General features: G+C 36.7%; 1 protein-coding gene across 3 annotated transcripts; it reads left to right on the top strand.

The window, feature by feature from the left end:
* Positions 1-691: 691 nt before the first annotated feature.
* On the top strand, positions 692-14,297 carry atg13 (ATG13 autophagy related 13 homolog (S. cerevisiae)). 3 transcript variants are annotated; one of them, XM_007244908.4, is made up of 18 exons: positions 692-895; positions 2,315-2,395; positions 2,514-2,594; positions 2,693-2,812; positions 4,063-4,109; positions 4,914-5,054; positions 5,340-5,380; positions 5,474-5,570; positions 5,735-5,833; positions 5,936-6,029; positions 7,622-7,720; positions 9,002-9,097; positions 9,842-9,981; positions 10,080-10,197; positions 10,278-10,355; positions 10,805-10,918; positions 11,809-11,937; positions 12,134-14,297. In XM_007244908.4, exons 2-18 carry the CDS (start codon positions 2,327-2,329, stop codon positions 12,209-12,211), a joined length of 1,641 nt encoding a protein of 546 aa, XP_007244970.3. In that variant the 5' UTR covers positions 692-895; positions 2,315-2,326; the 3' UTR covers positions 12,212-14,297. The 3 variants fall into 3 exon arrangements, with proteins under 3 accessions (XP_007244970.3, XP_049326967.1, XP_049326968.1); XM_049471010.1 differs by lacking the exon at positions 692-895 and adding an exon at positions 960-1,079; XM_049471011.1 differs by lacking the exons at positions 692-895; positions 7,622-7,720 and adding an exon at positions 963-1,079.
* The last annotated feature ends 641 nt before the right edge of the window (positions 14,298-14,938 follow it).

The raw sequence follows: 14,938 nt of genomic DNA, 5'->3' as shown, positions 1-14,938 counted from the left end.
TTACCCTTTTATTTAATTTATTTTGTCCCTTTATTTATTCTATCTTCTGTTTTACCTTTTATTTTATTTCCACCACTTACCTTCTTTTTTTAATCTTGGTGTTACTTTAGCTACTTCTTATTTTTAGTCCTCTATTTCTTTATTTGTGTTTATTTTTATTAATTTTTTTATTATTCTATTTATTTCTTTGTTTTATTGCTGCACATTTTAGCTTGTCCATTTATGCTTCTGTTCTGATTCTGAATTATTTTATTTTTTCTTAATTAAATCTTATATTGTTTGCTTGTTTTTCTAATGCTTTTACCTTTAATTTTTATTGTTTTGTTTAGGAAGTTCCTTTTTTTATTTGCAGAAAATGAGAAATGGCTTAAATAACAAAAAATGCAGAGCTTTTAGACCGCAAATAATGCAAAGAAAACAAGTTCATGTTCATAAAGTTATGAGTTTAGAAATCAATATTTGGTGGAATAACCCTGGTTTTTAATCACAGTTTAATGCATCTTGGCATGTTCTCCTTCACTAGTCTTACACACTGCTTTTGGATAACTTTATGCCGAAGAAAGTCAAAGAAACTGATCATTTTTAAATACAATATTAAAATGCACATGCGTTTAATTTTATTATTTCACGCCACAGCATTATTTTAAACGACTGATTAAAATGACGAAAGTGCTGCTGCGTTTTCCCGCTAATGTAACACGTCAGTCACTGACCTAGCTCAGCAGCTCGCCGAACAAAATAAACAGAAATGGAGAGCTTAGTCGACGGATGTTGTTTTGATGTACTGACTCGTGTTTGAGACGCGTGGTCTATTAGGCCGCATTTTATAGTTTTTATAAGTGTAATTTAAGTGTATTAACAGTGTGAGCGCTGACTGCAGAGTGGGGAATGAGCTGTGAGTATGTGCGCGTGCATGTCGCTGTGTTGCTGTTAGCTTTAGCATTAGCTTTAGCATTAGCTGCTGCGCTGCTGTTTTCCTGTTGTTAAGCTAGTTAGTTTCATTTTAGCGCCATTGGACAGAAATGACAGCGAGTTTATTCAATTATTTAAGTGACACTGAGTCGGAAAAGCTACTGGTGGTTTGTTAATAAACAAATTTAGTGTATTTATTTGATATTGTTGTTTATAGCATCACCCGTGAGAGGCGTGTTAAACTAGTTAGCTCGGTGACTAGCTTACCTAAACTAGGTTAGGTAACTAACTATGTTTGATAGCTGTGTGGCAACTGCATTTGTCATTGACAGATTTAACTACTTTTTACCTTGCTAAACTTATGAAATTTATCATACAGTACCAGTCAGGCGTTTGGACACACACTTCTCATTCTATGTGTTTTCTTTCTGTTTATATATTTTTAAGTTGTAAATTTAATGTTAGCTATAATAAAATTATGTTGCAAACAAAAAGTGTTAAACAATCCAGAATTTATTTTATACTTTAGATTCTTCTAAGTACCACATTTAATTTTGAGGACAGATCTGGACACTCCTGGTATTTTAAGTTCAGTATCTTCATGGGGGAGAGTCACTTGGAATAGTTTTCTCAGCGTCTTGAAAAAGTTCCTGGAGGTTCAGAACAACAGTTGCTTCTTTTTCTTCACGCTGTGAAGCTCCAACTCATCCATCTCAAATCACCATCTCAGTTGATCGGGTTTAGATCGGGTGATTTTGGAAGACAAACCCTTTTTTTTACTGTATACTACATAATTCTGAATGTGTTGCTATTTAATATTATTCTACAATATTGAAAATAAATTAGATACAGTAAAACATTGAATGAGAAGGTGTGTCCAAACTTTTGACTGGAGCTGTATTAAAGATGCCACAATTCTTAGTCTGTTAATCATTAATTTGTAACTGAAATGCCCTAAGCTAAGTGCTGGAGTCAGAAATGCAATGGGAGAGGCATAATAGGCTCACACACACAGTTTACACTCAACTTGGTCTGTGTCCCCAAAAGTGCTGCATATTTACCCTCTGAATATTAATACTTTCTACATGTAATCATCATCTAGGTATTTAAAGGACTTTTAAATCCCACTTTCAGCTGTTTTATTCTTAATTTTAAAACATGACATGAAGGGCATGGCATTGTTTACTATCGTGGGCATTAGTTGCAGCTGTTCTAGTCCTGGAGATCTACCCATCATTATGTAGCGTTAGAGTAAATGTCTCAACCTATAGGGTGGGAACTAAACTCTGCAGGGTGATATATCACCAGGATCACAGTTTAGGGGGAAATATCTTTACAACTTCAGAAGGAACGTCAGAGACCTGCCTCGTTTGTTATGTTCATGTCTGTTTTTGTCTTGCAGGCTCACGTCACAATGGACAGCGATTTGAGCCCACAGGACCGGAAAGACTTGGACAAATTCATTAAGTTCTTTGCCTTAAAGGTGACATTTTGTGTAATTTTAGTTATTGCTGTCTCATACAAACGGTTGACGTTGTATTAAAAGATATGATTTTGACTTTGTATGTCTGAATTTCTGTCCCTGTTTTTGTGTGATTTAGACAGTTCAGGTGATAGTGCAGGCTCGACTGGGTGAGAAGATCTGCACTCGCTCATCATCTTCCCCCACTGGTTCAGACTGGGTAAGACAATACTAATTTACGTTCCTTATCAAGAGATCCTTTCTGACATTATTAATGTTATTATGTAATCTTGTTAACAGTGTATGTGTTTCTTTCAGTTTACCCTGGCAATTAAAGACATCCCAGAGGTGACACATGAAGCTAAGAAGGCTTTGGCTGGGCAACTGCCCAGCATTGGGCGTTCTATGTGTGTGGAGATCTCCCTAAAAACATCAGAGGTAATGTGTTAGTCTTTAGGAGGCAAAACCTAAAACACAACTGGCATTGTAAAGTTTCACTGTTTCATTTGTGTATACATTTTCTTTCTAAGCATTAACATGTTAAGATGACTAAGTAACATTTAATTGTTTCGTTAAAAAAGTATGCTGTTGTATTAACAGGAAGTATTTCTGAGTTAGGATCTTCTTTCTGTTGAGATGTTTTGTTGTACATAAAAAACAACCCTTTTTGTCCATAAATGAACGAAATTGCTCCTTTTTGTTACAAATCAGTAGATTGTCAATTGTGGTTAAGGTCTTTGCTACAGTTGACAGTAAGGCTTAGAAGAAAATGCAAAATTAGTCAAAAAGTTAAATTTAACAGATGAGGACTAGATAACTGGGAAAATATCAAATTAATTACCAGTAGAGAAGGAATGCCAGAGTGCTAATAAACCAGTCATGATGTAATACAATGGCAATTTTTGTTCATGCACAACTTGCTATGACTTTGCTAAGACCTTGGACATGCCCAATAAAGGCGCCTAGATGATTCTGGTGGCGGCAGCGGCAGCTTCTTTCTTATTGTAAATGTTTTAGTGTTTACAGTAAATGTGCTAGTGGGAGACAGATGGCTGCTGTCCCGAGTGCTGAATTGTTCTCCCGTTGGCTGCCTGACAGAATATGAGAATATGGCTTTTGTCTTCTCTGTGGCTGATATAGGTTATATAGGAATCATTTTCTGTCTTGTTTTCAGCATTGTCAGTTGTTGTGTTGTTGATTTGTCAAAGTTGTTTGTTAAATATGAACACTACTTGACTTGAAAATATGATCAAGTGTCTTGAGTATTTCTTTTTTTCTTTTTGCCAGGCCAGATGCAATGATTAACCATGAAATTAATATTATAGTATTATTAGGTGGGAAAACATACAAAATATACAACCATAGCATTATGTGAAGTTATTTTCTATTATAAATAATTCTTCACTTAAAACATCATTTAAAAATGGTAAAATGGTTTATTAAAATGTTTTGGACTTTGCCTTATGTGATTACATTTTTTTCCCTCCCTTCAGTCTTAAGAGACTATATGAGAGATATTATGGGACAGTTTCCCAGAAAAGCATTAGGCCTAGACTTAGACTATGTTTTACTTTCAATGTAAAATTTCTATTCAGAATGCTGTGTAGTTCAAGTCTATGCCTAATCCCTGTCTGGGAAACTGCCCCAAGGCCTTTTGTAGTAATATAATTTTGTTTTCCATTTTGCAGGGCGATTCAATGGAATTGGAAACATGGTGTCTGGAGATGAATGAGAAGTAAGTTGTTTGATGTTTTAGGTCATTTTAACCAGAATTGAACCAAAAACATAATAAAAAGAAGGTTCTCCCAATTTAGGATTAAAGTTTATAATTATTAAAGAAGATGAAAGCAGAAGAAATTTTTAAATGATCAAATGGTAAATATCAAAAGCTGCAGGAAATACAAAAATCTCTGTCTGGGCATTAATGATCTTTTAATGCACGGGTGTTAAACATTCATTCAATTCCAGTAAAACAGAAATGCTCATCATCAGTTTTTCTATATTTTCACAGCCATGAGTTTCTCTGATCCTGCATTATCAACAGTTCTTCATGTTAAAAAAGGCCTTCTGGCCTGTACGTGGGATTAGGTTTTGTAAAACCGTCTGAGAGGAGAGATTTCTAGTACTTTCTAATCAATCCTGTAAAGCAATTGTAAACAGAATCTTGACCTTCAAAGAGTTCACAACACAGAACATAACATTGACAACAAAGAAAAAAAGCTAGAGCTCTGGTGTTCACAGTTTACATCAAGAACCTGGAATTTCAGGAAAAAAAACGAATATTTTAAATGAAAGGAACCTTTGAAGAATATAAGACCACATTTTCCTTGGGGTGGCGCTAAAAGTAAGTAGTCCACAGAAGATAATTGAGTGAGCCTCTACAGCTTAATAAGTTTATTTATATTTGTTAAATAATTACAGTTCATAAACGAAATGTTGTAATTGGCTAAAGGCTGTTTCCAATCCTTCCCATCAAATCTGCCACTTCATTTTCTGCACATTAGGTACAGTGAATATTAACTGTTTGTTCTTGTTTCAGGTGTGAAAAGGACATTAAAGTTTCCTACACAGTTTATACCCGCCTATCCCTGCTGCTTAAGTCTCTTCTGGCCATCACAAGAGTTACTCCTGCCTACAAACTCTCACGCAAGCAAGGCCATGATTATGTCATTCTCTACAGGTACTAAAATAAATTAGCAATATATGATTTGTTATAATAACATCAGTATTTAGAGCAGGACTATTAGAGGGGACGATTTCTACAATATGAAATCATTTGTTCCTAATGCGTCTACATATATTAATAAATTGCATTAAATTGTAAACCAATGAATGTTATGTGTATACTGTGAGGTGTTGGGTCTCATTTAATTTGCTTTTTTAAAGGTAAAACCAAAGATACATTTGTATTCTATGTTTTATTAATTAGAATGAGCTCATCATTACTCTGCTGTTGTGTTTACAGGATATATTTTGGAGACGTGCAGCTGTCGGGTCTAGGAGATGGTGAGACTTTTGGTTCAGTGCGATGAGAGTCATCATTGTATGTATTTGATTAGTTTGGATTTCACTCTTCCTCTCTCCTGCTGTTCTGCACAGGCTTTCAGACAGTACGTGTGGGCATTGTTGGGACCCCAATAGGCACCCTTACACTCTCCTGTGCATATCGCACAAATCTGGCACTGATGTCCTCTAGGTAAACTCTGCTTTGCACAGAAATAAGGGTTGGTTGGATAAGGTGGAAACTATATATATGATCATTTGAGAAAAAAAGTAGTTTTACTCATTCCAGCAATATGAATTAAACTTATTGGCCTTCACTTACCTGCAGATCCTTTTGTTTTTTGTTTTTTCTTACAGGCAGTTTGAAAGGACTGCCCCTATCATGGGCATTATTATTGACCACTTTGTGGAGCGCCCCCTCGGCAACACAGCCCTCATGCACCCCTGCAACTACAGGTAGATTTTTTTTTGGGCAACATTAATAAAACACAGTATTTATTATCTCCTACACTTTTGTGTTTGAGATATTTACTCATTTTCAACTGTTTTTTTTTATAGAGCTCCTGGTGAAGAAGAAGGAGGGGCTTATGCTGGAGTGGAGGACTCCCAGGAAGTCTGCACCACCTCGTTTTCCACTTCTCCACCCTCTCAGGTAGAAGCCTATCCAAACCCTGCTGCTTTTATGCGAAAAGACACTTGCCGTGCTTGTTTTCTTCGCGGCTAAACAAGCTCCTCATTCAGCACATGCTCTTTCAAAGAGGCTATTTTGTAGTTTATTTACATTTTCCTGCATTATTTACATTTCCTTGTGTCAGTGGCAGCCTTGGAGTGGTTGGATAGCTTAGTGAATAACACTATTGGCCCACATACGGGAGGTTTGGTTTTCCTGTAAAACTCGACTAAAGTGGTAATATGTGTGTAGGCACGATATTAAGCCCTTTTTACACTAAAACACAGCTCATTGTACTGGTAATAGATAGCTGTTGCGTTTATACTTGCAATAAACATTTTTTAAGCAAAACTCTCATCATCTAAAAATCACTGTAATATGCAGTGCTGTCTATTGGTCAGGGTTTAAACACAACACAAAATGAACCACACTCTGCCATCAATTTTACATTTAAACTGTCCTGGCCAAAATCCTACCTAAGTCACTATTTTCCATTTTTTTCAGCCGATTAGCTGCGTTCACCCTCATTCATTTTGGGCTCAATCTCTTTTTTTCCTGATGTAACGGGGGGGATTAGAAGTGTGTATGCTATCTATTAACCAAAGTATGCAGCATCACTAATTGTGAAGCATTCAGATTAATGTGTCAAAGTTCACGTATGTTGAATCACATTGAAATGAGGATTTCTGACCTGAAATTTTCAAAGACATTTATTTGATCAAAATCACAGGCAGAATGACCTTATTTCCTACTCAGGTGAAGTCAGAGATAGGTAGGGTTAATGCTGTTTCATCTCAGAGCTTAAATTCCACACTGCACCATTCTGGATATGTCTCAAACCCTGCTTCTTAGTACATCCCGTGCTTTAGTAGTTCTGTTGGCTTCATTGTTAATTCACTTTTAGCCATTATGCTGCCTGATTCATGCACTGCATCTGCTTCGAATATCACTTTATATTTATTCTTACTTAACTTTGCTTAAATGTATTTTCTTTCTTTTTTTGTTCTTCTGTTCTTTTGATCAATCTGGTATCTTGGTACTGGAAACTCAAGTCTCTTTCTGCTGCTTTCAATAGCGCACGTCCTACAGAGGGCGATACGTCTCATTTTCAGGCCTGTTGCAAGCAAGCAAATCAATTGCCTAGGGAATTCAATTTACAAGAGAATGATTGGTAAAAAATTGAATTTTGTGAAAATCTGTGATGGTCAAAGCAGGGAAAGTACTATGACAATCTTCCTTAAAGAGGCCCCTTCTATTAGTTGCTCACAGTACCCAGCCAGCAAGTTTTGTGATTCCTGCAGCCAGCAAAATATTAAACTTTAGCAATCTATTTTGCTTGGGGCCCTGAAATGCCTGTAAATTAGCAGTTGTGCTTATTAAAAACTGTTTGTGATTTACATAAAAAGTTATTTATGTTTATTTATATTTATAAACTCTTGAATTTTGAGTGACTCAGCAGTTTCTTCATAGCAACAAGCTACCAGATTGACCTTTTCTCATTAAATTTGTGTGGTAGGGTTTTTCATTTTTCTTGTTGCTCCCTTGTTTTCTCTCCCCTCTTTTTCTGTGAGTAGTGTGTGTGTACTGTAAGTCAAGCATATTGTAAGACTCCTAAGCCTGGTCTGATGGCCACTCTGAAGGTCCCCATGACGGGGCTGGGCTTCTCACAGCAAGTGAGTCCTGAGCGTATGTGGGAGGTGTGCGTGTGCATGCATGTGTTTGCGTGTGAGAGAGAGAAAGAGAGAGGATTGGCAGAATCTAAAAAGTGTGGAGACAAGTCGACCTATCCACGATCAGCTTACAAATGAACCCTTCTTGTTAATGGATTTAATAATTTGTCCTTATGTTGGCAACAAGAAAGCAACTGTCTCTAAAACACTTTGAAGTGATTTAGGGTTATTAAATAATAAATAAAGGCAGCAACATTGGCCTATCAATAAATGATAAAGATTAATATTAGGGATACACAAAATATTTGGCAACCAATCATGTTCAGCTAAAATGTCAAAAAAGTGTGTAAATGTGTGTGTGCCCATGCTATGCCCACCCTTTTTAACCTCTTCTTGACCTCTTTTTAACTCTATAATTTTTGCATAGAGTACCCAGAGAGTGAGTGACCTTTTTTTGGCCTTAATCAACTCAATCTTTTTGAGCTGATTAAGTGATCCTAAGTTTCATTTGCATTATAAGATCTATACGTAATGTGCTTGTTAAACCTTAACAAGTGATTATAATCAAGACCATAATAAAATACATTAATGTAAAATGCAGCTACAGACTTGAGGGCTTCGCTAGTTCCGTATGCCAAGCAGAGGTGCGTAGAATTGTGTAATTTACACCTAATTAATTACAGTTGCTTGCAAAAAACACTTTATTAATAGAAGATAAAAAAGAAAAGTTCAAATTCTTCAAATGATTTTCAAATGCAAAGTAAATGTCTGCTATTTTCTGCTCACCTCTCATATTTGTGTAGGTTTAAAAAAGTAAAATTTGCTTCCTTTGTCCTGTGTTCCTTCCACCAAACTCGTAATGTTTTTTCCATTCTCACCTGCTCCTGCAATGCTCTTCCTCTGTCTGCACCTCACTACACTAGCACATTCCTTATTGTTCCACTACTTTCCTCTAACATCTTCCACTGCTGTTTGAAAGGGTGCACTAACAGGGATTATTGCTCTACCTGAAGCACCATGAGTCCTATATTGTAAGTTGCCCACTGTTGTAAATGTTCTGTTGTCAGGTCTGCTTTCTGCTTCATTTACTAATTTAACTGTATTAGATTTTGTGTATTTCTATTTTGCTGTGATGTAAGTAAACAAATCACATTGCAAATGTAATTTTGTAACAACAAAAAATATTTCAACAGTATATATATTTTGTTTCATTCATTTTTTATATTGTTATTTTCAATACTGAAAAATAACACTAATTCATACAAATTCTCTTGTCTATCTCAGCTTTGTACTTCTCGCATGTCGTACCAGACTCCACCAATGGGTGCAGTAGATGTGTGTCATCCTACAGCCTGCACTACTGCTGCCCACCCGCACCAGGTATCACATGCACTCTCAGTCAGTCAGTGACTAAATTGTCAAGCACTTCAACTTCAAGCATAGAAATAGGAACTTAAAAAAACATAAAAAAATAAATAAATAACAATAAAAACTCACCAGTGTCATAATAATAAAAATATCCTTTCTCTAAAAACTGATTTCTTTGGATGAACTGCAGTTACTCAGCTTGTTGCACTGTTTGCCTTTTATTATAAAGAACAGGTAAAGGTCTCATTTTATTGTTTTTTTTTTTCCTCACATTAATTTTTCGGTGGTCTCTAGTATGAATGAATGCCCTGTGATTGTTTAATGATCAGCGAATTCTCCTACACAACTTTGTTAGTGTTTCTTTGGTTGAGCTTCTCTCATTACTTTTATTACTCATGCATAAGCACCAGTTTTCACATACATACATTTCTTAATATCTGTGTATCAAAAACATTATCCCTGTGCTTTTTGTATGCTTATTTTTGTTGTGTCTTTGTATTACAATTGATTGATACTGACTGACTTAAAAAAACAATGTGTAACTTAAGAACATTTGATGGTTTAACAAATGATTAACCCTCTGTCTTTCAGAGGGCAGTCCTGCATTTTTATTGTCCAGCTGACACTTTTTGTCAGACCTTTGGTCAGGTTCATGTCATGTTGTATGATCTTTCAAAACCACTGTGTAAAATTATTTTGTTGTTGCATGTTGTTATTGCTGCTAAACTGCAATGAATATGAATGATTTCTTATCAGATGGTGGTACCAGGGAAAGAGGGCGGAGTCCCACAGGTACTTCTTCAGCCCAGTCACGGCACTCAGGCTGACCATGGCCGGCTCCCTTCCTGCCCTGCTGCAGACATGCCCCACCAGGCCCCACCCTCCAGCTGCAGCAGGTGAGGGCAGTTTAAAGGATTCCTTTCTTTTATAGTTTCATATATTCTGCAGTGCTGGATCATTCAGATTGGATTTCACTGTTTTTGTGTGTGTGTAGTGGTGATGCAGATGTGTTGTCGAGGAGTACTGAGGTAAAGAGTGCGTCCCCTTCAGAGGCCATTGAGACAACCTTTACCAGAAAAGTGGGAGCCTTCGTCAACAAACCCACCACACAGGTGACTACACACACATAAATACACACAATGAGCCTGGGGGAAGTCATTGTAATGATGATCTTCAATTTGTGTTTGTCCAGGTGACCACAGCCAGTCTGGATCTGCCGTTTGCTGCGTTTGCGCCCAGAGCATACGACCTGGAGGAAAATGACCCCATGGTATGTAACTGACCTGAACAAATACTGACACAAACATGTTATCAGCAAATCATCGTTCCTCACTGTTAAGACACCAAAAAAAAAAACATGAACAATGTCCACTATGTGACCTCCGTGACCCCAACCTTTACACATTTTGCATTAGCCTCTGGATCTAGTAGATATAGAGTGAGACTAAGTGTAGTCTGCTTGGTAAAATTCAGGTCACATGAAGAGGGCAGGAAATCCTGCCACATTATGCCTCTGCATTTATTTGATTTATTAGATGTAGCTGACCTTAAAAATAGAATTTTAGACTTTGTAGCATACATCAAACGCATATCAAGAAACTGTAGCTTTCAGCTCAAAGCTTCTCAGTATGAGTGCAGGAAATCAGGGGAATGGGCAGTTGCAGCTGTAGTATTATTATTATCTTGAAAGTGTTTTCCTGTGTTATGCAATCTGTCCAGGTGCACCCGCCGGCATCACCGACCCCCTCCTCCCCGCTGCAGGGCAGCCTTCACTCCCAGAGCTCCAGCCAAAGTGGGGGCCAAACACAGGAGGACTTTGTTATGGTCGACTTTGTATGTACCCCACTGCAGAACATAAACTACAGACAAACAGACATTTTCTTTGCCTTGTAAACAGCACATACAACAAATATTTATAAGATACCAAATTTAAATATTATATGAAACATGAAAGATACATATGAATATAAAACTCCTCAAAAACAGCTGAAGAGCTAAAAGTTTCATCAATCTGGTCAATACCTGGAATTCCACTGGATATACTTCTCTTAATTAGGTGCAACAGAACAGAGAAGTACAGAGAAATGTATTGCTTAGCTCTACATGTATCTATCGTTTAGTCAAGCAAAATAATCGCCTTCAGATAAGCGTTTTCCTAGATTAATAGTTTACCTTTGTTCACACTGATTTAATGTTAGATGAAGTTGAGACATATCGTTTAAACCAAGATTTTCTTTAAAAAAAAAAGTTTGAGTTGGTTACTTTGGTATTCCAGGGGGTTACTGGTTGCTAGCTGGTTGCTTTGGTGTTAATACATGGCCCATAGACATTTTGACAGGATTATTGATCTGGTTAGTGGTAGATAGGGTTTTGCTTGGCAGCTTTCTGGTATCCTGGGTGGTTTCTGAGCTGTTACCAAGTGGTTGTAGTGGTACCATTTGTTGGTTGGAGGTTATAAATGTATAAGTGTTTATTAAAAATGTTTGCAAACCATTCATTTCTATTGATTGTTTTATGTTATGTAGAAACTGAGCATCTGATCAAAAAACTTTGTAAACAAGCATGTATTGTGAAATCAGACAATCAAACAATCTGGAATTACAATAATTACACAGTGAAAATAGAAGCATCCAAAAATTCAAACAAGTGTAATTGTCAGTTATGTTTTGATCTATATCTTTCAAAATTACATTTTTGTGACTAGATGTGTCTTTACATTTCAGAAACCAGCATTCTCTAAGGATGACCTGTTGCCAATGGACCTGGGCACTTTTTACAGAGAGTTCCAGAACCCTCCCCAGCTTGCCAGCCTGTCCATCGACGTCAGCGCGCAGTCTATGGCTGAGGACCTGGTGAGAGAGACGGACAGCAGCCCTACATGCATTCTTATTCAGCTAAACTAACACTCCTTATAATAATAATAATATTTATAATAATAAGCAATCATTTTTATATATTTTTTTTTACATCACAGACGTCAGACATTCTGAATTAAAGTTATATTAAACTTTGAGAATGAAATGTAATAATCTGTTGTTTGTTCTGCAGGACTCGTTGCCAGAGAAACTGGCCATCTACGAGAAGGACATCGATGAGTTTGACGCATTTGTGGACACACTACAGTAGACAGGAGTCAGACTACACATCAGAAACACTTGACTTTTTTCTGTCCTCAGCTGACCTGCCAAAACATCCCATGGGTGAATTCTCCAGCTTCTCGGCTTCTCTGCTCCTCTGCCATCTTTCTTCTACTCTGAAGACACACTGTAATTTTTAAAGCTCTATTTTTTCTGCATCCCGACTGGAAGGTTGGCTCTGGACTTTCGTCAATTGCTTGCAATCTACAATTTGAATCCATTTTCCATTCACTTTTTTTTCTTTTTCTTGTCAGTTAATATTTCTCTGTATAGAGTATTCTGCAGCCCCTTTCTTCATCAGGTTGTTGGTTAAGCACTGTTTTTTTGGAAAATTATACCGTGTAATACATAATATTTCAGGTTGTAAATAGCAAAACCTGTTAAGATCAGGCTTCAACACTTGGCAACTCTGTGTGCTAAAGATTACTTCTGTAAAGAAAAGGGATCACATTATATTGAAAGTAGGCTTAGGAGCAGAGCAGCTTTGGCAGGCCCAACGCATTGTAATGAATGTATGTAATGCACCATTTGTTTTTATTTTTTACAGTTTTACCTAGAGATGATATCCACGCGTATGCCTGATTGATCGATTCTGAGTTGAAGCTGATTCCCCCCCCTTTTTTTTTTTTTTTAGTAATTGTCATTATCTACTGCGCTCATGATCTGGATGAAAAGAAGGGCCAAAATGTAACAAAACAAAATCCTGTCCTGTTTAGTCTACCCATGAATGCCACACGTGCACATTGTAAAGTTGTGAATTGTGGGCACTTGTCCTTACTTGCTTTTGTACGTGCAATTCATCCAATTTAAATTTGCAATTCTTTAGGTGCAGCAGAAGATTCAAGATACTAGATAGGCTTGAAAACACTACATGTTTGCTGAGCTGTTCCAGAACCCTGCCCAGAAAAGCGGAGAAATACCCCGGGCCCTCTTGGACTTTTGAGTTCAGGGGACACCAAGGACACACAGACATGCACAAGAACTGAGGACTGGTGTGTGCTTTGAAAGATGTGCACCTTGAGACACTTGCTGTGCTTAAAGCACCAAAGAAGCACACATATCTCTGCTCTGTTCATGATTTAATACACTGACCGTGTGACATCCTGCTAACTGTTTATGTTAAAAGGAAATTCCACTGATTTTTTTAATAGTTAGGCATATTACAAACATTGAGATGTAAACAGAATCTTTCAGAGTAGTTTGGTGTGCTGTGGAATGTGTCTTCACTTATGTTATTAGTTTTTACAAGTAATGTTTATGATTATACAATACGTTCTAATATAATCAGACATTCTCAGAGTAACCACAGTTATCCTACTATAAAATTCAGCTCAAGACCAACTTCTGATGGTAGCTGGTTTTGGGTGGTCTAAGCTGGAATCAAGGCTGATGATCATGGTGGTTGAAAAACTGGTCAGTCAGACAAAAACATACCATATGCTCAACCAGCATAACCAGCACGACCAGGTTGGTCAACCAGTTTAAGATGGTCTTGCTGTTTTTTTTTTTTTCCTCCTTAAATCGTCAACAACAGGCACAAGTATTCATTAACCATTTTGTGTAATAAATGTTATTTATTTAAAGCATCCATCTAGCTTTTACTTGCTTGGACTGGTCTGGTTAGTGTTACCTTCACTGTGAACCATTCTGAATTGGTAGCCAAATATGATGTATCTAGATAATGAGAATATCACACCAAACCACACTGAATGACTTTGTTTACATGAAAAAATGTAAATTGTGTAATAATGCAGAATATTTTAAAAGTCAGTGGAATTTTCCTTAAAGGAATCTTAGCTTAGAGCAAGCAGTGAACAAGCATAGAGCTATCAGAGCAACTGTGTTCTTTCTGACTCGATATGTAATAACCTACCCAGTATGACTATACAAGGTTTATAAACACAGGATAATACAAAATCAGCCTAGTTTAGTTCAGGAGTGTTCTTACTGCTGTGCTGTTTGCTAGCCTTTCAGGGGCTGCTTTGATTTTTTTCAGCGCTTCAGACTGCAGCCCTTCCTTTGTTATCTCCTTTATGGCATGTACATGTTGTGCAATAATAAACTGGTTCGTTTCAGATGTTTCCAAGAGCCATTATCAGAAAACTGTGCCACACATTTTATACTGTGCATCACATTTTCCCGGATTAATCACTATATTTTCACTTGCATGCATGCATCCACACTGTAATGGAGTTAAACCACAAACGTGTTAAATTGTTCAAAATTATTGTAATTGTGGAATTTTACCATGACAGGGTGGACAGCTTAAGCTTTACTTAGCTTTTAGCCAAGTATGGAGACAATATGTGAAATTAATATTATTAAATACTAAATTTAGCACGTGTCATCAGTCCCTTGAAAATAAAACAGTGTGAAGGTTGTGATTACTCTTAATGTCAAAGTTTACTTTCCTATAGGGGCGTAGCTATCCTAGAAAGACTGGCTAAACAGTGAATTCTCAGACAATAGTTTAATGTTTTAAAAAACAGCTCTGTTTGTGTTATTTATAGGTATATGTTCGAGTAAAATGGACATTGTAGTTTTATTCTATAAACTACAGGCAACATTCCCCCCAAACGTAAAAAATAATTGTCATTTAGAGCATTTATTTGTAGAAAAGGATTTCTACAAATAATTTCTGAAATAACAAAAAAGATGCAGAGCTTTCAGACCTCAAATAATGCAAAGAAAACAAGTTCATATTCATAAAGTTTAA

This window comes from Astyanax mexicanus, chromosome 23 (assembly GCF_023375975.1).
Source record: "Astyanax mexicanus isolate ESR-SI-001 chromosome 23, AstMex3_surface, whole genome shotgun sequence".
NCBI classification, from domain to species: Eukaryota; Metazoa; Chordata; class Actinopteri; order Characiformes; family Acestrorhamphidae; genus Astyanax; species Astyanax mexicanus.
This window is presented reverse-complemented; position numbering and strand designations above follow the sequence as displayed.

Excerpts from the sequence above, each read along its gene's own strand:
- atg13 (XM_049471010.1), top strand. The coding sequence starts at position 1,023 with ATGACAGCGAGTTTATTCAATTATTTAAGTGACACTGAGTCGGAAAAG. Across the intron at positions 4,110-4,913 it reads TGTCTGGAGATGAATGAGAA|GTGTGAAAAGGACATTAAAG; the intron begins GTAAGTTGTTTG and ends TTCTTGTTTCAG. Across the intron at positions 9,098-9,841 it reads CTGCTGCCCACCCGCACCAG|ATGGTGGTACCAGGGAAAGA; the intron begins GTATCACATGCA and ends ATTTCTTATCAG.